General features: G+C 56.0%; 2 protein-coding genes across 5 annotated transcripts in view; one reads left to right on the forward strand and one right to left on the reverse strand.

The window, feature by feature from the left end:
- Positions 1–7,541, reverse strand: part of ACLY (ATP citrate lyase) — a 30,176-nt gene extending 22,635 nt beyond the window's left edge. For all 4 annotated transcript variants that reach the window (XM_082331928.1, XM_082331927.1, XM_082331929.1 and 1 more), the window contains exon 1: positions 7,448–7,541. The gene's annotated coding sequence lies outside the window, so the exon portion shown is untranslated. The remainder of the gene's footprint in view (positions 1–7,447) is intronic.
- A 4,108-nt stretch (positions 7,542–11,649) lies between these two features.
- Positions 11,650–21,428, forward strand: ODAD4 (outer dynein arm docking complex subunit 4; the record flags this gene model as incomplete). Its single annotated transcript, XM_082332205.1, has 11 exons — positions 11,650–11,763; positions 12,223–12,354; positions 12,673–12,826; positions 14,598–14,659; positions 15,677–15,833; positions 16,831–17,055; positions 18,045–18,252; positions 19,735–19,821; positions 20,041–20,237; positions 20,428–20,528; positions 21,336–21,428. 11 exons carry the CDS (start codon positions 11,650–11,652, stop codon positions 21,426–21,428), a joined length of 1,530 nt encoding a protein of 509 aa, XP_082188331.1.
- Positions 21,429–23,141: the final 1,713 nt, after the last annotated feature.

The following is a 23,141-nucleotide window of genomic DNA, read 5'->3' on the forward strand; positions in this document are numbered from 1 at the left end:
CTATGTAAGACACCGACCATTTCTTCTAGCTCAGCACCAGGGACCGACAAGGCGACAGGAGACGAAAACCCTCCCTCCCACTTGTTTTCTCATGGTATGCCGCATTTCCAGTCTGAGCTTGACTGCAGGCAAGTTAGCAATCCCCCATCCCTTTTTCTAAAGGGAAAAGAAAATGCTGCCAGTGTTATCAAAAGCAGAACATATTTACATCACTTATTTTTTTGTTTCAGAACCTAGATGTCTCGGAAGCAGCTTCACACCCTACAGAATAAGATGCTCAAGACAACAAAGATGATTAAGGTAAGACAGTTTGGGTTTTTGGTTTGGTTTTTTTTTGAGAAAAACCATAAAAAAAATTAATTCCTAATGTCACGCCTTTCCCGGAGATGGCTTTCTTCCCTTTTAAAGAGTGTATTCTAAACTGACATAAGTAAATGATTTCTGATCCCAAGGCTGTGACTTTTCTTTCTGATGTGCAGCAACAAAGTCATAGGTGTCAAAGCGTATTTATTTTTAGCTGCAGTAAACATTCATTTAAATGAATACTTCATCCCAGTGAACCCGTCTGCATGTGTCAAACATCGGAACTGGGTCCTGAGGTCAACAAGCGGGTTTGGTTTTTCCAGGGGTCAGGCTGCTGACGGAGAGGCTCGAGCAGCGGCTCCCGCTGCATTCTCAGGGACTGGAGGCCACGGCACCGTTCCCCCAGCACAGCCGGGGGGGCAGGAAACACAAAAGCAGGCGTAGGATGGTTTCTGGGAGAGCTGCAAAGCAGAAAAGCACCAACACAGAAAAGAAGAGCTCAGATTCCATCTGAGTATCTGGACGGTGAAGTATTTGAACGGCTCAGTAAGACGGACTAACTGCCCCTGCCGGCACAAAACAGACAGAATCATAGAATCGTTTGGGTTGGAAAAAACCTTTAAGATCATCAAGTCCAACCGTTAACCCAGCACTGCCAAGCCCACCACGAAATGCCTCACTTAAGACCCACAGAGGGAAACAGTTTTAAATTCCACAGTTACTTCTTGTGCTACCTTCTGGGTAATAGCCATTAGTAATCAACTGGGTTATTCATCCATAAGCAAGCACGGAATATGCCAGGGAATAATTAGCCATCATTAGAAATAAAGACCTTTTTCCCCCTAGAGCAGGAAGAAAGAGGTTTAGTGTCGTCCCATCCCACCCCCCCCAACCAGACAAGACATTTATTCTGCAGAAGAAAGGAGGAGGCGGCAGGTTGCATCCTCTGTAGCCTCTAGACTGAAACAGGTTGGATTAAGTAAGTACTGTTATTGAAAGCTGGCAACTAGGCTTAAGAACTGGCAGTCAGATGTGCTGCTAACATATTTTCAAACGCAATTCAAGTGTTAAAATAGAAAAGGAGAAGCTACAGAAAGGGCAAAAGATGTTAAAAAAAAACAGTGTTCCTGCTTTCAAAGAATTGTTATGTAAAACTCGAACACGATTGCAGTGCGGCTTCCAATTTAATCCCGTTTCAAAACAGCATCAGGCAATGCTTCTGAAGCACTATCTTTCTTTGTAGAATCAAAAACCCATTCTTGTCACCATAAACGCACCTAATATTTAGCCTGCTAAAAATAACCACACTTTCTGTCCTCCCTTGCAGCCCCCTTTTAACGTAACGGCCCACGCAAACGCTACGCTGAGGCTGCTGCGTTAGCTTCATTTGCTCCAAGAGGCATTCCTAAAAATATATATTCTGCTCTTCAGAGATGCCGTGGGAATAGAGTTGTCTCGGAAAAACATTGAGCGCCACTGAATTATGTCAAGTCCTGGGGCTACGAGCAGCTGTTGTGCAGTAACTCTAGAAGCAAGCCAGAACTTCCATTGGGTGCTCCTCATTGCAAAAGACGGAGTGACACTGAGATAACGTCGCTATCTCAAGGCGAGGATTTATACGCAGCTCTTGGGGAACAAACAGGGGCATGTTGGAAGAGGAAGCAGTCAGTGAAGGGGAAACGCCGGGTACCAGCGGATTAACCTCAACCATTTTAGGAGGTGGAAGGCTTCTTCGGCAGGCTGCAATTCTGGCCGTAAGCTAAGCACGGACACTGAAGGTGGACAAACATTCATCTCTTCTTGGTGTTAAACCACCACAGCTTTTTAGAGGGACAGGAATTTTGATGATAGGAAGGAAAGGGAGGCGAAGGGGGGCAAAGCGTGTAACCGTCTCGGGGAAGCAATCTGCAACAGGCAGGCAGGAGCGGCCGGACGCAGCGCGGGGAGCCGGCAGATGAGCGGCGTGTCGAATGGGTGGCAGGCGGGGCCGCTGGTGCCTAGGGAGCAACGGGGTATTTGCCGTACAAAATCCTATTGGCGACTGCAATTCTCTACCCATCTTTGCCCTGAAAACACCACAAAACTGTAGGAGTATAAACTGTGCTGTAAGCGGCATCAAAAATGCCAAGATTAGCAGAGTTGCTGTGACTGCTTAATCTCTGTTAGCGAGGAAGCTGCAAGAGGCAGCATGGTTTAACTGCTAGAAGCCGGCCAGAGTTTGCTGCATCGGACTAAGAAGAATCTCAAGTGGGTTTGCAGAACTGGTTTGTGTCTGTCCTCTGCTAACTGTGGATCGGTTTCACGGCATCATTCCGAGACAGCTTTTTTCTTAATTATGAGGCACTGTCTGCGCATCAGATAAGCGCTGTCTAAAAGACTACGCCAGCTCCTCTGATCAAAAGCTTACAGCTTTGTTACATGGTCCGTCAGTCACAGGCTAGCTACAGAGGAAGACTTTCCAAAGCTATAGAAGTGGCTGTACATTGGGCTAGTAGTTGGCAGAGCCATAAGGAAAAAAAACCCAAGCAAACACCAAAAAGCCCCCAACCTTAACCTGCAAGCATGCACCGACACACTCCGTTCCCACAAACACCCCTCCGCTACCTCGTCTTCACAGCTGCGCACACAGATGCTACAGTAAGTCATCGGTACTACAGTGCTGAAAACTTTCCATCACGATTTTTGCTTTAAAGCAGTGCTATTTCTGAGAGCAAATCCTGCTCCCAAGGTACCTGCAGCTATTTATTTTGCCTGGTAGGAAGCTGGGATACCCTTGCTTTCAAAGCCCTTAGAAATCCATCAGCTGCCCACTCTCCAATATGCTAAAGGCCAGTCCCAGAGAAAAAGCGTCACATTTCACTGCAGCAGAAACAGATGGATAAAAGAAAATGGGAAACATATTTCTTAATTTAAAGAAAAAAAAAAAAAGTATTTTTCCATTTCTCCAGGGTGACACAGAGCCCCTGAACAATATTGCAGATCTTCAGCCCACATTTACAAATTAAAACAGCCAAGCTGATAACGGTTATGCCAATGACCCAGATGTAGTTGTCTGCAATTGCAGGAAACTGGACCCAGGACATCCCCCAGGTCTTGTTAAAAACAGTCCCGTAAAATAAAGTCAGTGGGAACAGCAGCGACGTACATAGGATTGCTTAAGCCTGAGGGACACAAAACGCAGGGGCGTTCCCACAAGGCATGCCGCTGTGAGGCTGCTCATCTCAAAACCTTTACTGGCCTTTATCCCACTACATGCTGCTGCTCCCCTGGTTTCTCTCCCAGTTTCACCACCTCATTTTTGCAATAACACTACTGGGGTAAAGAGAGAAAACCTAGAGGATTATTACAATAGCAGTAGATGAAAAATGACAAAATCCTTGTGTCATGGCAACAGAGGAGCAGGAATGAGGCTGTTCTGCCCTTATCTGCCCATGGTTCACCCAGACGTTTCCTAATCATTAGCAAGTCTTTAATCATGCCTCTCACTCAGTTTTTCCGCTGCTCCAACCCTGCCTTTCTCATGGGACAGACAGCACAAAACAATTGCTTCAGTCTGCTGAATTGTTAAGCTAAAAGATCAGCAGGGGGGAAAAAAAAAAAAAATCTATAGGGCATCAGCAATTCCTTGCTGCATGTGCTCGTGCAGGTCCCTCATCAACCAGGGAGACATAATCAGAGCAGACTCCATTAACTGTTTGCATCTGTTCTGCAAACCCCGAGCAGAAGCACGGACCGCAGGTCGCCGCAGACCTAGAGGAGCACAACCTTCGCAGCTTCCCAAGAATGAGACAGGCCAGGACTCTCATCTGTCATGGATAATCTTATTTTCAGTCATGCTTAGCACCTGCAGAACCAACCAATGCTGACGAGAGTCATGGATGCACCTCGGAAGAAAAACAGAGGGGGCGCAGAGAAAAAAAATAATCCCTTTCTCTGTACCAAATACAAGCTATAGGATAATGTTCTCTTCTACTGATTCACTCCCAGACACTGCTCTGTTCACGATTCATTAGGTAAGGCTGAACCGCAATTTTCTTACGTTAGGCCCCAGATCTTGCAACCACCGCACACAATGGCAGATTCATGTCAGCAGCACAAAACGCCTTTTCCAGTCTGCTCTTAACGTGCATCCTCTGCTGCACAAGATTTAGGATAGAGGCAGACAGAATTAACAGTTTCTAACCTGTAACGCCTCTCTGGCTGCCTGCGATGACTTGCTGGTCATTCTGTGAGCTCCGTACGGTACCTGCACGCTCACAGCCCTTCGGATCAGGGCATGGTGAACTGCCTGGCCTTTTCCTTTGAAGGATGTATGATGGAAACAGCTGGTTTACGGCCAAACCTGCCAAGCGCAGGGCAATCTACTGCCTCTTCAAAGCATCTCCTATAGTACATGCTGTGAACTTCCCAGTTAGACTGCAGCGTATCACGGGATCGCAGGATGGGTCCGGTTAGAAGGGGCCTCGGGAGGGCATCCAGTCCAGCCTCAAGCTCGAAGCAGGGCCGGCTCTGGAGCCAGCCCAGGTTATCAGGCCCGCTCCTGCGTTCGGAGCACGCTGCCCTTCTTCAGCAGAGGCAAGGCGCTGTGTTGAACAGATGTCACGTACCTAGCCTTGGTTTGACAAGTGGGTTACCGGCGTAAGAATAAGTTATTTCTGGAAGCGTCACTGATTTCCATGAATGATTTGTGTTCAGTTACTGAGGCTCTAAAAAATCCAGCTTCCCTACAACACAGAGACCTTTATATCATCATCCATACCCGCTGATTTAACAAGTGCTGGTTTTCAGCCTCCACTAGCAAGTCCAGAGCAAGCAAGAGAAATGGATTAGATCACATTTTCAAGGGCTCAGAAGCACTTATTCCCTCAAAACATCACCTGCCAAACACACACAAAAAAAAATTATGCGTGGGGAAGTTTGAGTGTATTGACAAGAGAAAAATAGTGTGATAGTGGCAAGCTAGATAAGGATTGAAGAGCTGGATGTTGTGCTCGCTGCGACACAGCTGATACATCTGCCCCAACACACTAGCAACTAGCTGAAGGGAAAACACAATACAGTCCAAGGAGAAGAGATGGGGAGACAAGAAGAGACTTTCGGCAAACAGAACCCAGGTAAAGTCTCCTTGAGTCCCAAAGAGATCGGATGATGTGGCGCTACTCGGCGCAATATGGTCTACTCTGCAAGGGGAGGAAAAAAATTAAAGACATTGCTTTGGTTTATTTTTCTTTAAACCCTTTCTAGTCCCAGAGGTACAACTCTAGGAGTTGGCGTTCATACAGAACACGGCGCTCATGCATGCAAGTTACTCAGGTCCAGATCAGTACCATACTCCAATCACACCTGAGCAATGCTTTTGTTGGGAGAAAAGGACGGCCTCTCCAGTCACGATTTCATGCCCTCTCTCCCAAGAATTATGTCAACAAAACCACAATGTAAAGCAACCTTTCCCCTCCATCCTGGGTCATTTATTAACGCAGCTCAAGATCAGCCAAGATTTTCAGCCCACAGCAGCGTGAAAAATTACGTCAGCTTCTACCTGGCAAACGTGTGTCCTCCCATCAGCGGGCAGAGAGAGGTTTCGAAGGAAGAGGCCCTGCAGCAACCGGCCAACTTCATGGGCCAAAACACCTCAGTGCTGTGCGTTATGAAATGCCTGGCACCGCTCCGGTGTGATGCAAGCAGGTGCTCTCGCTAAGGCGAGAACACGTTGAACGCCCAGCTCCGGAGGCTCCCTGCAGACATGGAGCCCTGGAGAAGAAACCAGCAGCAAGACTACGAGCGGAGTTAAGTCTGGAGAGCAGCAGCCAGGCTCCAGACACCCTGGTAAGCATCGAGTGCCAGAAGTGGGGTATTCGCAATCCTGTCTTTAATGGCAACCTTACTCTGCAGCTTTGGGCAAGGTCCTTAACAGGTTTATTCCTTAAATCCTTCCCCCCGTCACTTGTAAAGCGGACAGCAGCAGCGGGTACTCTGGCCTGCGCGGCTGGGCAGGATTCCCAGTTGCACCGGTCCTTCGGACCGGGTCCCACTTGGAGCAGAGCTGCGAACGCCCCACTGCCGCTGCAGGATGGAGAGCACGCTTTCCGCGTGCTCACACAGAAGTCTCGCATGCAGAAAACTCTATGGGGTTTGAATAACAGCGTTAGACAGCAGAGCTGATATTCCCAGCTCCAAACCCAGTTAAGGAAATGAAACAAATATAGAGATCTACAAGTAATGTATTCAGAACGCACGCGAGTTTTCAGTCTTTAGACGCTATGGCGGAAAACAAACGTAGTTCAACAGAGAGAAGAAGAGAAGTCTGTACAAAAGGAAGAGAATTTCCAAAGCAGCAAGGTAAACGGCAGGCGCTTGCAGGTAGCAAACAAAAGAGCTGGAAAACAGCCATTTCGCAGCTGCTGGGACCGTCCGATCCCTTCGCGGGAAGCAGGGGAGGCAGGGGCCCAAGGGAGGCAGGGGCTCTTCCCCCTCCTGCTGGTACAAGAGGCAGAACGGGGAGCGATCCCGCACGGGAGCGCTTCTCCCTCCGGAAGGGGCACGCGTGCCGCTGGCCAAGGGCTCCCCGGGCGAGGGACGAAGGGAACGAGCTCGCAGAGACGAAGCGCGGCCCCGCTGCTGGCGCAGACGAGGGCCCCTTCTCCCAGCTCCTCCTTACACACCTGCGCCGTGCCCACGGCCAGCAGAGCCCTGCCCCGCCGCCGCCCCGCCGCCGCCCCGGCCCCGGCGGCTGTCCCGGCCGCCTCCCTCAAGGTCAGGGGCGGCGGTGCGAGGAGGGAGCCCGGGGCCGCGGCCGGGTCCCGCACCGGGCCGCTCCCTGCTCCGCTCCCGCCTGCAAACCCGCTGCTGGAGGCAGAGCCCGGCGCTTCCCGCCGGCTGCGGGCCGGCTCCCGGGGCCCGCCCGCCCTGCGGCGAGCTAGCGGGGCCGGCTGCGACCGCCGAGCAGCGCCACCGGCCCCGGGCTCCCGGCGCGCAGCCACCCCCCACCCCTTCGCCCCCGCCGCGACCGCGTAGGCGCCGCCGCTCGCCCCCGGCGGCGGCAGCGCCCCACCAGGTCCCGCCGCCCGCCAGACGGAGACGGAGCCGCAGCCGCCCTCCGGGCCGGCCCTGCCGCGGCGGCGCTCCGCCCGCCCCCGACGCTCACCTGGGCGCCCGCTCCGCCGCGCTGCCCCGCACCCCGTCCGCTCCGGCCCCGCCGCCGCCGCCTTTTGTTCGCTGCGGCGCGGCGCGGCCTCCCCGGCTCATCGGGCTACGGGCGCCGCCGCCGCCCATTGGCTGCCGCCGCCGCCACGTGTGCCTTGCCTGAGCGGCGGCCCCACGCCGATTGGTCGGCGCCGGTGGGGCGCGGCCGCGCGGCCTTGTGGGAGTCGTAGTTCCCGCCCCTCGCTCCCGCCCCCGGCCCGGCCCGGCGCCGCCGGCGGCCATGACCCCCGGGCCGACACCGCGGGCGCCCGGCCGGAGCGAGGGGCCGCGGCCAGGCCACCGTCACGCTCTGCGTCGTCCGCCGCCCCGGGCAGCGCGCCCCGCCGGCGGCGAGAGGAGAGGCCTCCGCGCTGGGCTCGCCGCCCGCCCGCCCCGCCTGGCTCCGGGCCCCCGTAGGGGCGGCCAAGGCGGCGGGGCAGACCCGGGCTTTCCTTCCTGAGAAACCTCCCCCGGGGGGGTTGTAACCCAGGGGCAGGGGGTGCCCGGGGGTGCCCAGGGTGGGGAGCGGCAGACAGCAGCCCTGCTCAGGAACGGAGCATCGCTGGCGTGCATCGCCGGCGCTGGAGTGGGGTCCCGGGGATACGGCACCCCCAGGAACACGGCATCCCCGGGGATACGGCACCCCCAGGAACACGGCATCCCCGGGGGTACGGCATCCCCGGGGGTACGGCATCCCCAGGAACGCGGCATCCCCGGGGGTACGGCATCCCCGGGGATACGGCCAACAGGCGCGTCTCACCTGCGCAGGGCAGGCCTGCAGAACGTGTACAGATCAGAGACACAAAAGGTGGGGAAAAAGAGAGATTTCTGAGGCCTCGGACAGGACACAGCCATCCCGCCTCCCTGCTCCCGCCTGCCCTGCTTGTTTTGTAACCACCCTCTAACGCAGACATCACGTCTCTTCCACTTGCCAGGAATAATCATCGCACATTGATTTTTTCCCTGGTATTTCCAACCTGTGACTAAAGCGCGCATCAGCAACGCTACAGAGTGGCCTCTGACGAGAGCGGGCGGCCTCGCTCCAGGGACGAGGTCCGCTGTGACCCGTATGAGGTTGTCACCAGCCTGGAGCACAGGCCCGCAGCAGCCGCTGCATGGAGGGGGACTGGAGGACACGGACGCGATGGTCCTGCCCATCTCGTTGGGGAGAGCGTGTCGCACCCGGCACTGCCGGGGGGGAAAGCCTCCACAGAAAACAGTTACCGAGAGCTTAGCGAGTCTGCCCGGCTCCCTGGGGACAGGGGTGTGCCGCGCTGGCCTCCCACTCCAGGGCTCGGCTGGTGTTTATCTCTCGCCCGTGCGTGAGGCTCCCTGCCCCCTTCCCACCCTGCGGTGCTGGGCAGCTGCTCCGGCCCCGTCCCAGGGGCCCTGGGAGTGAGGACGGGCCCGTCATTCCCGAGCTGCCTCCAGAACCCAGCAGCAGCGCTGATTTCCCCCGTGGTGAAGTTAAATCTTACAGGCTCTGAGCTGTCGTCTTTCTGAGCAGCAGGGACACGCCACACCCGCTCCGAGTCACTTGGCAGGAACAAATTGCTTCAAACATTAATCTTGGCAAGGTCTTACCCAAAGCCAAAATAAAGTCAAGACTAAAGCCACTGATAGGAGGAGAGAACCAGCAGCATCCCTCATTCATGGTTTGATTGGCCAGGATTGGACACTGCAGTGATGAAACCGGTACCACGGGCTACCAGCAAATACCAAAAAGCACTGGGCATGTGTGGTGGGTTGACCCTGGCTGGATGCCAGGGGCCCGCGGAAGCCGCTCCTCAGCTGGACAGGGCAAAGAAAATAGAACGAAAGGCTCGTGGGTCGAGATAAGGACAGGGAGAGATCACTCACCCGTTACCATGGGCAAAACAGGCTCAACCTGGGGAAATTCGTTTAATTTATTACCAATAAAATCAGAGTAAGGTAATGAGAAAATAAAAACTAAATCTTAAAACACCTTCCCCCCACCCTCCCTTCTTCCCGGGCTCTACTTCACTCCCGATTTTCTCTCCCTCCTCTCCCCAGCAGCGCAGGGGGACGGGGAATGGGGGTTGGGGTCAGTCCATCCCATGCTGTCTCTGCCGCTCCTCTCTCCCCAGGGGAGGCCTCCTCACGCTCTGCCCCTGCTCCGGCGTGGGTCCCTGCCACGGGTGCAGTCCTTCAGGAGCAGACTGCTCCAGCGTGGGTCCCCCGCGGGGTCACCAGCCCTGCCAGCAAACCTGCTGCAGCCTGGGCTCCTCTCCACGGGGCCACAGGCCCTGCCAGGAGCCTGCTCCAGCGCGGGCTTCCCACGGGGTCACAGCCTCCTTCGGGCATCCCCCGGCTCCAGCGTGGGGTCCTCCACGGGCCGCAGTTGGGTATCTGCTCCAGCGTGGACCTCCCTGGGCTGCAGGGGCACAGCCTGCCTCGCCATGGGCTTCCCCAGGGGCTGCAGGGGAATCCCTGCTCCGGCGCCTGGAGCACCTCCTCCCCTCCTTCTGCACCGACCCTGGTGTCGGCAGGGCTGCTCCTCTCACGTATTCTCTCTCCTCTCTCTGGCTGCAATGGCGCAGGATTTTTTCCCCCTTCTTAACTATGTTATCCCAGAGGCGCTACCACCCTCGCTGACGGGCTCGGCCTTGGCCAGCAGCGGGGCTGTCTTGGAGCCGGCTGCTGTTGGCTCTGTCGGACACAGGGGAAGCTTCCAGCAGCTTCTCACGGAAGCCGCCCCTGTGGCCCCCTGCTACCAAAACCTTGCCACGCAAACCCAATACAATGTGCGTATTCCAGAGAGAGGCGAAACCCCTGTGGTGGGCACCGGCTCGTGACCCGGCTGAGCAGAGGCCCTCGTTCGGCCTGCCCTTCAGCAGCAGTCGCGGCATTCATGCAGTTGTTCCTGCAGAGGGGTTTTACCAAGCACCCGCGCTCCCGCACCCCCTTTCTTTCTGGCTGGGCCTCCAGTGCAGGGCTTTGGAAATGCGGGTGTAAGAACAAAACCCCAACGGGCGCCGGATCCTCCGTCGGTCGGGCAGGTTGGGTCAGGAGAGACGAAGTGCGAGGCACCGCCAGCGCCCGGCGCGCAGCCCCGACCGGCTTCGGGCACAGCCTGCACACATTTTGGTGGAAAACACGTGTTTCTTTCCCCTTCCCTCCCCGCCCCACACACCTCTCCATCGCCACCCACGCCTGCCCTACTTACAGCGCACCGCCGGCCAGCCCACCCCACCACCCCACGCTGCCTTCCCCCGCACCGCCGTGCTTGTGCGGACTCGCCGTGAGCGGCGCGGCGGGGCCTCCCCAACGCCCTGCTGCGGAAACACCGCGGGCTGCCCTTCATTTTAGGCACCTGGCCCACGCCCGCGCGTGGCGCAGGCTCGCTCGCGGGTCCGCCCCGCCGAGCAGCGAGCATCCCTGCCGTGCCGCCTCGCACGCAGGCCAGGGCCTGGGGAAAACGGCACCGGGGCCACGCTCGGGGGCACGGCAGCACCGCGGGAACTGCCCCCCGTACCGGGCGCTGGTGAGGCCGCCCCTCGAATGCTGTGCTCAGCGCTGGGCCCCGCACCCCAAGGCGGCCATGGAGGGGCTGGAGCGTGGCCAGAGCAGGGCAGCGAGGCTGGGGCAGGGGCTGGAGCACAAGGCTGGGGAGGAGCGGCTGGGGGAGCTGGGGGGGCTCAGCCTGGAGAAGAGGAGGCTGAGGGGAGCCCTCATCGCTCTCTGCAACGGCCTGAAAGGAGGCTGGAGCCGGGGGGGTCGGTCTCTGCTCCCCAGGAACAAGCGATGGGACGAGAGGGAACGGCCCCAAGCTGCGCCAGGGCAGGGTTGGGTTGGATGTTAGGGACAATCCCTTCCCCAAAGGGCTGCCAGGCCCTGGCCCAGGCTGCCCGGGGCAGGGCTGAGTCCCCGTCCCTGGGGTATTTAAAAGCCGGCGGCTGGCGCCTGGGGACGCGCTTTAGCCGTGGCCTTGGCAGCGCCCCGGGACCGGCTGGACCCGATGCTCCCAAAGGCCTTTCCCAACGATTCTGCCGGTCCGGGACCCCAACTCCCGCCGGGGCGCGGGAAAGCTCCCGGGGCGCGCCGCCGTGACGTCACCGCCTGGGCGGGGCTTCGCGCCGCGCCGGAAGTTGTGCGGTTGCCCGGCAGCGGTTGCCAGGCGACGGCGGCGGCGGCGGCCCGACCATGGCGACGGCGGCGGACGCGGCACCGGCCGGCACCTTCCCCAGCTTCATGGCCGAGGGGACGCTGCTCTGCCGGCGGCGCGAGTACGACAAGGCCCTGGCCTGCTTCAGCAACGTGAGGGCGGCGGGGCGGGCGGCCGGGGAGCGGCCGGCAGCGGGGGGGAGGACGGCGGGAGGGGGCCCGGGGCGGCGCGGCGGCCGCGAAGGGACGCGCGGGGCGGTGGGCCGCCGCGGGGCGGGGGCGGCTGGCCGCGGGGGCAGCACGAAGGGAAGGGGGGGCGCTGTCCCCAGGGGCGCTGCAGGCCGCGGCGGGAGGGGAGGTGGCACCCGTGGGGCGGGGGGGAGCGCTCGGGGAGCGGCTGCAGCACCTACGGCTCGGAGCGCGGGGGGGCTGCGGCCCAGGGCACGTGTGGCCAAAAGAACATTTTTTTCAGTAAAAACGTTGTGTTTTTATCCTCATCCATCGCCAAGATCCACGCCGGGACAGAGCAGCTTGCATCAGACATAGGTGCTCGTCGGTATTGGTGCTGCTGGGCCCGGCGCTGGGGGCGCATCCACCTCTGCTGTGTTGCAGGCGCTGAAGCTGAGGGCGGGAGACAAGCACTGCCTAGTGGCCCGCTCAAAATGCTACCTGAAGCTTGGAGACACGGCAAATTCCCTGAAAGATGCTGAAGCTTCTCTCCAAAGCGACCAAACGTTCTCCGAGGTAAACGGCACGAAGCAGAAAGGATCTGGGGCGGCCGAGGACTGCTCTTTTACCTGGGGGACTGGGAAGGGCCTGGCAGGCAGTGGTGTGTACGCACGGGTGACTCCAAACACACCCTTGGCGTTTTTATTGCTTCCAGAGGAGTGGAGGTGCTTAGTCAATAACTGGGAAAGAGTCCCAGGATGAGATTTGATTGTATGCAGATTGCGACGGCAAAGGGCTCTCGCTTCTGCCTAGTGGGGAGTTAACTGAGATCTCGGAAGCTTTTTTTTTCCTCTTTTTTATTTAATCTTTCTTTTTTTCCAAATGTCATTTTAGGGACTTTACCAAAAAGCCGAGACGTTATATACCATGGGTGATTTTGAATTTGCATTAGTGTTTTACCATCGAGGCTACAGACTGCGTCCAGAACTGCAGAAGTTCAGGCTGGGTATCGAGAAGTCCGAGGAGGCAATTGTCAACTGCATTGGAAGTAAGATGTGTCCCGTTGCGGCCCCTGCGAGCCCAGCCGGACGCTGCGGGGTGGGCGGCCGAGGGCTGCGAGCTCAGCCAGCGGCGCCTCTTCGCGCCGGGTTCGTGTGCTCAGTGGCCGTTCTCGGCTGAAACCGGGAAGCACAAAAGGAGCACAGCCCTGCGCTTTTTCCTTCTGTTTTTGGCTGAATGCCGGTTCATATACAGTGCCTAATAAGTTCAGTTTTGTAAGTAAATTATGACACTAACTTAAACGTCTAAAGTCACCATGAAAATGTTCTGGGTAATACAGAACAACGCAGCTCATCTACTTACAGCCCCACCGAGGACAGAATCCATTTTGAGATCTTCATCCTAATATTCAAGGATCGTAATGAAATTTGCCGTGCTACCTGAGGCCGGCCGGCCCGAGGCCCTGACTTTCCTCCAAGTTACATTGCATAAGACCAGTGAAACTGTTGACTGTTGCGAGGGAGCGCTGCTTTCATAATTTCTGGCTTAGATCACAGTCCTGCAGGAGATGGGAAAGGCCAAGGACCCGGGGATGTTCAAAGCAAACCGAAAACTTGTCCCTTTTCCCTTCGTTTTTCCCTTAGCAATGCTCTCGTAGGGAGGCCAGCCCCCGCTCCCAGGCACGCAGGCACACCTCCGCTGGCGCTGCCGCCCGAGGCAGCGGCACAGGGCAGCCCGTGCCCGGCAGCCGGGCACTGCTCAGGTGGGTCCCCGCCGCCTGCGCCCGCCCGGCGCCACGACGCCCTGCTGCGCGTTGCGACGCGCCCTGCCGCGCGCCCGGGCGCCTCGACCCCCGTCGCCCAGGGATTTAGGTGCCGTACTCTCCCTGAGATCAGCTGCAAAATTTCAGTCCAGCTCCAGAGCCACAGATTAACTTCACGGCCCAGCTGTGTAAAAGCCTGAGGCTCTTTCATGTGGGATAGTTATTGAAAAAACCAGGGAAAGTTTCCAGACCTGGCTTGCTCTCCTCCATTACTGCTGCTTTCCTAGCTTAATACAAACGCTTAGCTATCTTTGCAACTCTCAGCTGAAACGCTTGCCATGCTTGATATACTGAGCTAAGGGCTTTAAATGCCTTCAAGCATCTGGGCTGTAGGCAAACAGATTAAAAACCAAGATGACATTTTTTAAATCAAGCGATAGCTCCTAGATGCAGGGGAAAAGCAGCAAGGAAACAAGGAAAATCGGCTCTAGATGTTTGAATAGCTGGGAAATGCACAGACATGAACAGGGCACATCCCAAAACTGCTTCCCTGAACCTGCTTTGCTCGGCAGGTCAGAACCGCCTGCCCCCGGCGACAGGCGTGCGCTCGCACCGCTGGTCTTGGCCCCGCTGCCTCGCTGGAGGGAATCCTTCCACCGCAGCTCGCGAAGCTCCCTCCTGCCTTCTGACCGGGCCGAAACAAGGGGCTGCTTCTCACTCTTCCCTCCGCTGCCCGAGCGCGATCGGGACAGCCGATCTGGATGTCAGAGTGAAAATGAAGTGGTGGAGGTGGCTGCCTGTGGGAAAGCTGCGCTGCGAGGGGGGCCCCTGCCGCCGCGTGAAAACAGTCACGAAAATCCCGGGAGGAGCTGCGTCTGAGCCGCGTTCCCTGCTTACAGAACATGCCAACATCCACAGATTGCATGTGAAAGAATTAATAGAACGCTTTATTTCAAACAGGACATTACGGGCTTGGCGCATTTATGGTCATTTTAATTTCTAAAGCCTCTGCACTGCTGTTCTTGAACACTAACAAGCATTTTCTCTGTGTTTGCAGGTCCATCCTCAGTTAAATTGGAGATTAAAGAGGACCTGTGCTTTATAAGCAGGCAGGCAGAGGTACAGTCTGGAGAGCTCTTGCTTTAGAAGCTAACTAGAGTTATTATAACGCTAATACTTTCTGAAATAGGCATTAGAGGATTAACAGTTTCTGCAACAACATGGATGGGGATACGGTCGGGATAGTGAAATGCCTTCTGAGCGTAGGAAGCACACCAATCTGTTAGGGGAGCGTTTATGCACCTGCTTGTAATGCGGTTCTGGCTCAAGGTACGCAGAATTTAAAGCAGGAGGCAGAAGGGCAGGGAGGAGCAACCGCGGAGAAACACAGCCCAGTCTGAAATGTCTCTGCCGGCCCAGCTGCTTCTGCCGGGTGCTGCTGATCACCCATCAAAGGCTAATGAGTAACAGCGCTGAGGTCGCAGCCAGGGTACGCTTATCTCCGATATTTACTTTGGTTTTACCTGATGTTTAAAGTTCACGTTTTCGATAATGGACACTTTCTCGATTGCTTAATTTTGGGGTGGTCCACTGAAGTAGCGCCTTGTTCCTCCGAGATGCTAAGCCCCGTTTCCCTTTGAAGTCAGTGCAGTGAGTGCTCTTTGCTGCTTTCAGCTGGAATTACAGGTACTCGGGGGGAAAAATAATTTATACAAAGGAGCCTAAAGATCAGCAGCGTAATTGGTGGAATTTTGGATGTGAAACTTCAGAAATCGCCTCCTGACGAGTCAGAAGCCCGGGCTGTTACGGCCCCTGTTTCTCTGGCGGTGGACGCGACCGGCCTTTCCCCAGCCCGAACCTCCTCCGCGGCACCGAGCCGCGCGCCCTCCAGGGCAGCACAGGACACCGGGGCAGGGCTAATTCTTGCTGTTACTATAATGCCCCCCGTTCTTGGAAGTGAGGGAGCACAACTGGGTGCAAAGCGTCAGTTGCTCACCACCGAAGCAATTGGTGAGACACTCACTCCTGCTCTTATTTAAAAAACAAGTTGGCTTACCTGGAGTGTAAACAGAATTCTGCTGATTCTAGTGGTCCCCGCTAATCTCCCCCAACTTCCTTTATTTTTTCTCACTGTAGAGCAAAAAAGCAAATCAGAAACTCCAAATCAAACTGACTAAGGATCAAAAATGGACAAGGAAACAGGAGCCTGCGAGGAATCCAAAAACGGAGCGACAGCTTCTTGGAGAGCTTTACGCTGACAAGGCCTACCTAGAAAAGCTGCTCAAGGATGAAGGTCCTTCTCCACTGTATTTAACTAAGTGTTCCTTCTAAGCAGGTCCTCTTTTTCCTATTTCTTTCATACCTCTGGGACTACTCTTCCGCAGTTGTATCAGCTCACAAAGCACATAGTCCTTGCGGTGGTCGTGAGAGAGGCAGGTGTCTGGGGAGTACAGGTATTTTGGGAGCTGGATCTGATATTCATAACTAGGGCTGAGCATATTTCCTTCCCTCTTGCATGGCAGGCTTTTGTAACAGGCAATAAATCAACTCAAAGCAATCCAGGCTGGCGAAATCAAAAGCAGAAACAGTATCATTACAGATTACTTAACTTCTGTCGTAATGATAAGCTCCACTGACATTGCATTAAGTGCAAAGCATTGCTCATAAGACTGTAACTCATTTGTGGTTTCGTTATAAATGCTGTTAAGATCAAGATGCAGGATTCGGAGAAGTATCTCATTTTAGAACTAGGCAGAAAGGTGATTCCCCTTTAGCTGTTTTCCTAGGGAACTCTTTACCCGGCAATAGAGAAGTAATTAAGAATTCAGACTGCTCGCAGGTTTTCTGGCACTACTAGCATTAATAACACACGTGGGCTATCTGGTTTCCAGGCATGTAAAAGCCTGAATTTCCACCTTGCAATCTCACCCCCAGCACGTTTCACAGTGCCACGCCAGTGCAGCTGCCCCCCGCAACTGTTCTGCCCCGGAGGACGGGCGCCCGCTGGGCCCCGCGGGCCCTGGGTGACGCGGCCCTTGCCAGCCGAGGAGGCAGCAGCTCCAGGGCTGGGAACGCCGGCCCTGCCTCCCTGAACGCAGACCGGCTCCAGCAAGGGACTTTTCCGTAACTGCCCCCCTGATTGCATCAGCTCTGAGGAGCACTGAAGGCTTTAATTTCTAGGACTCTCTCTATCAGAGCAGAAAAGCATTCACAAGCAGCCCCCTGCTGAAGTGCAGCTTCACCCATCGTTTACATTAATGCTCTCCGGGGTTCTGCCATCTTCTTTTCAGATCTGATGGAGAGCAGCACAAAGCAGGGGATCAAAGTGGCGGACCTGGTTTTGAGCGGCATTTCCTACCTGGACACGCGCAGTGAATTCTGGCAGCAGCAGAAGCCCATTTATGCTCGCGTGAGAGAGCGCAAGCTCAGGCAGCAAAGGTGGATCCGGGACAAGAAACGAAAACCCGCTGATGTTGGCAGATACATCGTGAAGAGTATGGAGGACATCGATATGCGTAGGTGTCCTGGCTGGAAGCAGTGAGACAATGATGACTGGCACATGTAATTATTTGCTGCAGTAATTACAGACCAGAACAGAAGCAGTGCAAGTATTAACGAACAGTAGTAGGCAGGGTTCGGGCCGTATTTGCTTTTGTTTTCTTCACCTTTCCCAACGCTTTCTTAGATACAGAATCCAACACATTTTTTTCTCAGCTTTTTTCTGTACTTGAGGTCTTGCTGATTGGTTTTCAGGACGCCACTGAGATATCAAAGCCAGGCAGGCCGCTGCTTCGTGCTTAGCAAATGCCTCTGCCTGGTTTGGTGATCAGAAGTTGTTTTATTGAGAGAATGCAGGCCACTGGAGTTAATCATTTCTATAGTTCAAAAATACCACTGTAGAGAGATGAGGAAGCTGAAAAACAGCGCTCTGGAAGGAAGGAGTGAGTCAGCCACTTCTGGTCTCTTTCTCTCATATCTTACAACCCAGGGAAAAGAACTTAGGCGTTGCTGGGGTTCAGTTCTTTCCAGCTACAACAGCTCGGGGAGGTAGGGTCAGAAACGTCCTGCAGCACCGCAGCCCAGCTGGGCGCAACGAGCAGAGCTCCCCCGGAAGGTGCAAGGGGCTAATTTAGGAGAGAAAAACCCAAGTACTCTCGCTAGAACTTCATCTCCAAGAGCAGCAGCCCTGCCGCAATAACTATGAGCTTTCAAAACCTTCAGAGAATAAGCATCATTCTCCTTTCTTTTCCTTCAGCAAGGTGAAGCGTTACCGGCGCCGCTTCCCCTTGCTTGCTGCGACGACGGGGATTTCCAGTAGCAGGGAGGGTCAGAAGCACCGTCTCCCGGGGCTGATGCCCTGGAGGCTGGAGGGAGAGGCATGGAGAGGCAGGAGCTCTAACCTTCCCCAAGCTTTGTCCGAGGCATACACAACCGCTCTTAGGTCTTACTTCCCCAATACCAGCGTGTCCGCGCACCAGCGTGAAACGCTGCTCTCTGTCTCTAGTGCTGGCTGGCGACTGCCCTGAAGAAAGCTGCAAGAAAGCGGAGCGTGTGCTGAAGACGATACAAGGGTGGCCGGACGACGACGTTCCCAACAAGAATGAACTCATTGGAAACCTCCACAGCTGCATTGGGAATGCTCAGTTAGAGATGGGCCAGATGGAGGCAGCTCTGCAAAGCCATCAGATGGACCTGGAATTTGCCAGGCAGAAGTAAGTGCTGAGACGTTCAGATGGATGGGGAAAAGAGGAAAGGACCTCTATTGAGATGCTTTAGCATCAGGTAACGTTGTAATTCTCACCTGGAGATTTAACAGGGCAACGCATTCCGACTCTGCCCAAGTATCGTGGCCTCTAGTGACTTCTTAGCTTCACTGCTTCAAAAATAAGGAGCCTTGAGCAGATTTTTAATGGACCTAGGCCACGTGGCACACCGAAACCTCTGCTGAAGCAGAGCAAGGGAACCCAAGCCCCAGTCTCAGCACTTTAGCCTCCAGTATACGCTTCCTTCTCAGGAAGGCCAGGCTCTAAATTGCACAAGTTTTCTGCTACATTTTCTCTTAAAATCATTTGCGTTCAAACCGTGATAGCAGGCTTGAAATACGTATCTAAGAGGTAGGGTCACCTGCCCGTACAGAACACATTCCGCAGCTCTTGCCGCTAAAACAGAACGAAGCAAAATGGAGTCTTAAGATTTAGTAAGAGTTTTGCAAAGCACTCGACAAAACACTGAATAGTTGCTTGAATTCAAGTTATTTTGGGTTTATTTTTGCCAATATCGCATAGGGCTTTTAAAACGTAACTGACTTATTGTTCATCGTTTTCACAAATCACCTTTAAAAATTAACATTGGCTTAAGAAATGTCTGCCTCTCTCCTGGTGATCTCCATCCCCAGTTACGCCAAATAAAGTTAACAATTAGCAGCAGAGAGGCAGGAACGAGGTCCGTGATTTTACCACTTGTTTAAAGCGCTCGCAAGCCGCGGGCGGAGGAGGACGCGCGGCGATGATGCGCGGCGAGGACGCGCGGCGATGGCGGGTGCCTTGCCCTCTGCTGGCTGGAGCTCGGCAGGGTGAGAGGCGACGCCGCGCGGCGCGGTTGTCCTCTCCTGCCAGCAGCTCCTTCATTTGCAAGGGAAGGCGAGTCAGAGCAGGCCGCTTCCCAAGGTGGGAATGAGGACTAATTCAGGACAAAAATTCAAGTCCGCAGGCTACCTTATTGTAGAAAGAGCTGCCTCTAGCAGGGGCAAAGGCTCGTTCACAGCACTGGGAGCAGGGCCTCTTACCGGCAGTCTGTAGACACGTTGCAGATGCATTTTGGGGTCTTCGCTTTCCTCTTGAACAGAAATCATCCATTCGTTAGGGAGCTAGGAGCTCTGTGGGACCCAGAAGGCAACAGAGGGAAACTGAGGCAAAGGAAAATGGAAAGACTTTCACAAGGACCGCTAGATTTGCACAAAAAAACCAAAGACAAAACTAAGCCCCTTTCCCCGGTGCCTTCTGGGGCGTCAGTGGCAACAGCTGTAGACAAACCCCAAAATCTGCCTTGACTTTGCGACTTCCAGTCTGACGCCGGTCCTTTGCCTCTAATTCTCAACACTCAGCCCGAGGTCAAGCTGAGCACGAGGAAACCGCGTAAGGCCGAAGCAAGCGCAGACCGCCGGCTGCTACGATGGCTTTCTCTTTTCATTGCAGCGCCCTGCCAGATGCTGTATCCAGAGCCCTTGATAACATCGGCAGAGTTTATGCCAGAATCGGCAAATTCCAGCAAGCCATTGACACGTACGTAAAACTGGTAACGGAAAAGGCATAAGGTTGTATTTTGAATTGAACAGATGATGCCTTGCCAGTTTGTCTATTCGTACTGGTAGCAAGGGGGGCTGTGAAATTTGTCATAGCAACAGCACCCAGAACTTTTGCTTTATAGAATCAGTGGCTGAAATTATAACGGTGCCTAGTGAGACTTAGTAAGCGTCTGCCTTTCTTACTCTCTGCCTGAAGCTGGGAGGAGAAGATTCCGATGGCAAAATCCAGCCTGGAGAAGACCTGGCTGTTCCATGAAATCGGCCGATGTTACCTCGAGCTGAACAAAGCTGAAGCAGCCCAAAATTACGGACAGAAGTCCCTGCAGTCAGCAGAGGAAGAGGGAGATGTGGAGTGGCAACTCCACGCTACCGTGCTGGTGGCACAGGCGGAAGGTAAGGGGTGGGCACAGCTCTTGCCCGAAGGACGGAGCGGGGCTGGCTGCTCAGCCTCCCAGTGAAAACAGGGCTGTGATTTAAGAGCCAAAGTAACTGTTCAGATCAAGACCTCGCACCAAGACTGCCTGATTAACTATTGTTCTCTTGATCTTGTGTCGAAACAGATGTTTTCATTTGTCTGTTGCAGTAAAATTAAAGGATTACCGGTCTGCAATCATGAGCTTCGAAAAAGCACTTGAGAAGGCAAAGCTTATTCACAATGAAGGCGCTCAAAAGGCCATCGTCACTGTAAGTGGCCCGCTGCAAGGAGGAGGGAAGCTTGGGGCAGCATCAGCGTTAGCTGTAACGGTTGTCGGGTGACCTGGGACTTGGGCAAACACCGCTGCGTAGCTAGTGCCTTAAGGGGGGCAAAACGCAGCCGCTGAAGCAGTTTACCTGTTAAAAGTTATGAAACCTCTTGGCTCAGAAAATTGAACCCCCGTTTTGAACCAGTCCAACATACACAAGGGTGAAGCCCCAGCCCTGCTCAGGTCAAGGGAAAATTGTCTTTTGACCTCCCCGGGGCAAGGATTTCGCACAGAGAACGCAGCAGTGCCTTCTCTGCCTTCAGCTGCCCGCTCCCAGCTCACCCTCTTCTGGCCTCTCCAAAATGTCCCGGAGAAGCCACTTTGCATCAGACCACGGAAGAACAGCTGGGCACGGCCAGCGGCCCGCGCTAAAGCCGCCGGCGTGTTCTGGTAGCCTGCCTTCACCGGCCCGAGAGCGGGCGGCGGGTGATCCGCCCCGGCCCGGCTTGCCAGGCCACGGGGCACAGACACCTACCCGTCCGGTGACCCCTCGCGGGCGTCCAGGGCTCAGGCACGGCCTCCTCTCCTGCCAGAAGAAAAACGGTAGTGAGAGAGATGGAGTCCTGAGGGCAGGAGACGTTTGATAAGGGCTCCTAACAGGTAGGAATCACCGCAGGGAGAAACGAAGCATACTGTTGGGGAGAGTTTTACAGTAGGTAATGACAGCAGAGATCAAAAGAAAACGGGAAAAATGTAGGTATGTAACCGCATTTCTAGAGCTTTTATTAATAAGCCGTATCACTTTCAGGCCTTAGATGATATCAGCAAAAGCTTCATCGAAGAGCTGAACGAAAGAAGCGAAGAAGCAACACTTTACTCCCTTAAAGGTAGCGGTCGTTGAGACCTCTGCACCCCACAAATACAAAAATTCTCCGCTTTCCTTTCCTGGAGCACAGACCGAGGCAGGGGAACAAAGCACCCCCTTCCCAGGCAGCGAGCACCCGGATTTCTGGCCCACGTTGCGTCCTCTGGGCCAGCGCGCAGCAGCAGGAATTCATTTATACGTGAAGCCATAGTGTAGTTATGATTTGTGGCTTCAGTTTTTTGGTGGCGAAGGTTTAATCTTGAGTTGGTACAAACCAGTGAGCGATGGCAACGAAGCCTTGATACCAGAGAGCGAGCCTGGTTTCACTCTTCAGTGCCACCCATTTAAAAACCCGGTTTTAATAACACCGAAAGCAGCTCCGGCGCCCAGAACGCAGAGCACTGGCCCAGAACGCAGTCAGCAGCAAAACGCGACTGTAAAAGCGAGCGTGAATAAGCGAGAGCCGTAGCGTGGAGGCCGTCAAAAACATCGGCTGCGCCTTACAATTCACGTAGCGGGAAAGCAGGGATGGAATGAAAAATCTTCGTGAAGGCCCTGCGCTCCCACGGCTGCGCTGCCGGGCAGGGGGTGGCGGCACCTCCCGAGCGGCACCGGCAGCCCCGGCGTGGGGAGGCAGCGGGCCCACGCGTGGGGAGGCAGCGGCAATGAGCCCACGCGTGGGGAGGCAGCGGGCCCACGCGTGGGGAGGCACTGGCGGCCCCGGCTCCCCCCGCAGCGCAGCTCCGCACCCCCCTGGGCCGCAAAGGGAGCCGGGGGAAGCGGAAAGCAGGGCCGAGCTCTCTCAGCGGGGTGAGCGAGGCCGGGGGTCTTTCTCTTCTGATCTCTCGGTGCTGGAGGTCAGGCTCCCCATCGCTTCTTCCTCCCCAGATGATGACTGCAGCAGCGAAAACACAAAAGACAACTTCGAGAAGTACAGAGAGAGACGGAGAAGCGAGCGGAGCGCAGGGAACCAAGATGGAAAGCAAAAAGAAGATGCCAGGAACTTTAAAGAAGAACGGGGACGCCGTAAAGAAGGGGGAAGCGAACGAGAAAGCAAAGAGGAGGGGAGCAGAGGGGAGAAGAAGGGAAGGGACGGGAGGAGGGCAGCGGCGGGGGCGAGGGACAGCCGGGCCCGGCCCGGGGAGGCGCAGTGAGGCGCCCAACAAGAGCTTTTCCCCGCGGCCGCCCTCGCTCTCTCGTCCCTGCGGGCTCCGTGCGCTGCCCCCGGCTCCGCGGGGGGCTCCGGGCTGCGGGGGGCTCCGGGCCGGGACTGCGGGCCGGGGGGAGCTCCGGGCTGGGGGGGGAGATGCGGGCCGGGGGGAGCTCCGGGCTGGGGGGGGAGATGCGGGCCGGGGGGAGCTCCGGGCTGGGGGGGGAGATGCGGGCCGGGGGGAGCTCCGGGCTGGGGGGGGAGATGCGGGTCGGCTGGGCCCCGGGCTGCGGAGGGCTCCGGGCTGCGGAGGGCTCCGGGCTGCGGGGGGCTCCGGACCGGGGTAGGGCTGCGGTCCGCGGGAGGGCTCCAGGCTGGGGGCGGCTGCGGGGGGCTCCGGGCCGGGGAAGGCTCCGGGAGGGGGGGCTGCGGGCCGGGGGGAGCTCCGGGCTGGGGGGGAGCCGCGGGTCGGGTGGGCTCCGGGCGGCTCCGGGCCGGGGCTGCGGGAGGGGGGGGGCTCCGGGCTGCGGGGCAGCCGCGGGTCGGGTGGGCTCCGGGCGGCTCCGGGCCGGGGCTGCGGGAGGGGGGGGGCTCCGGGC

This window comes from Platalea leucorodia (assembly GCF_965183815.1).
Source record: "Platalea leucorodia genome assembly, chromosome: 22".
NCBI classification, from domain to species: domain Eukaryota; kingdom Metazoa; phylum Chordata; class Aves; order Pelecaniformes; family Threskiornithidae; genus Platalea; species Platalea leucorodia.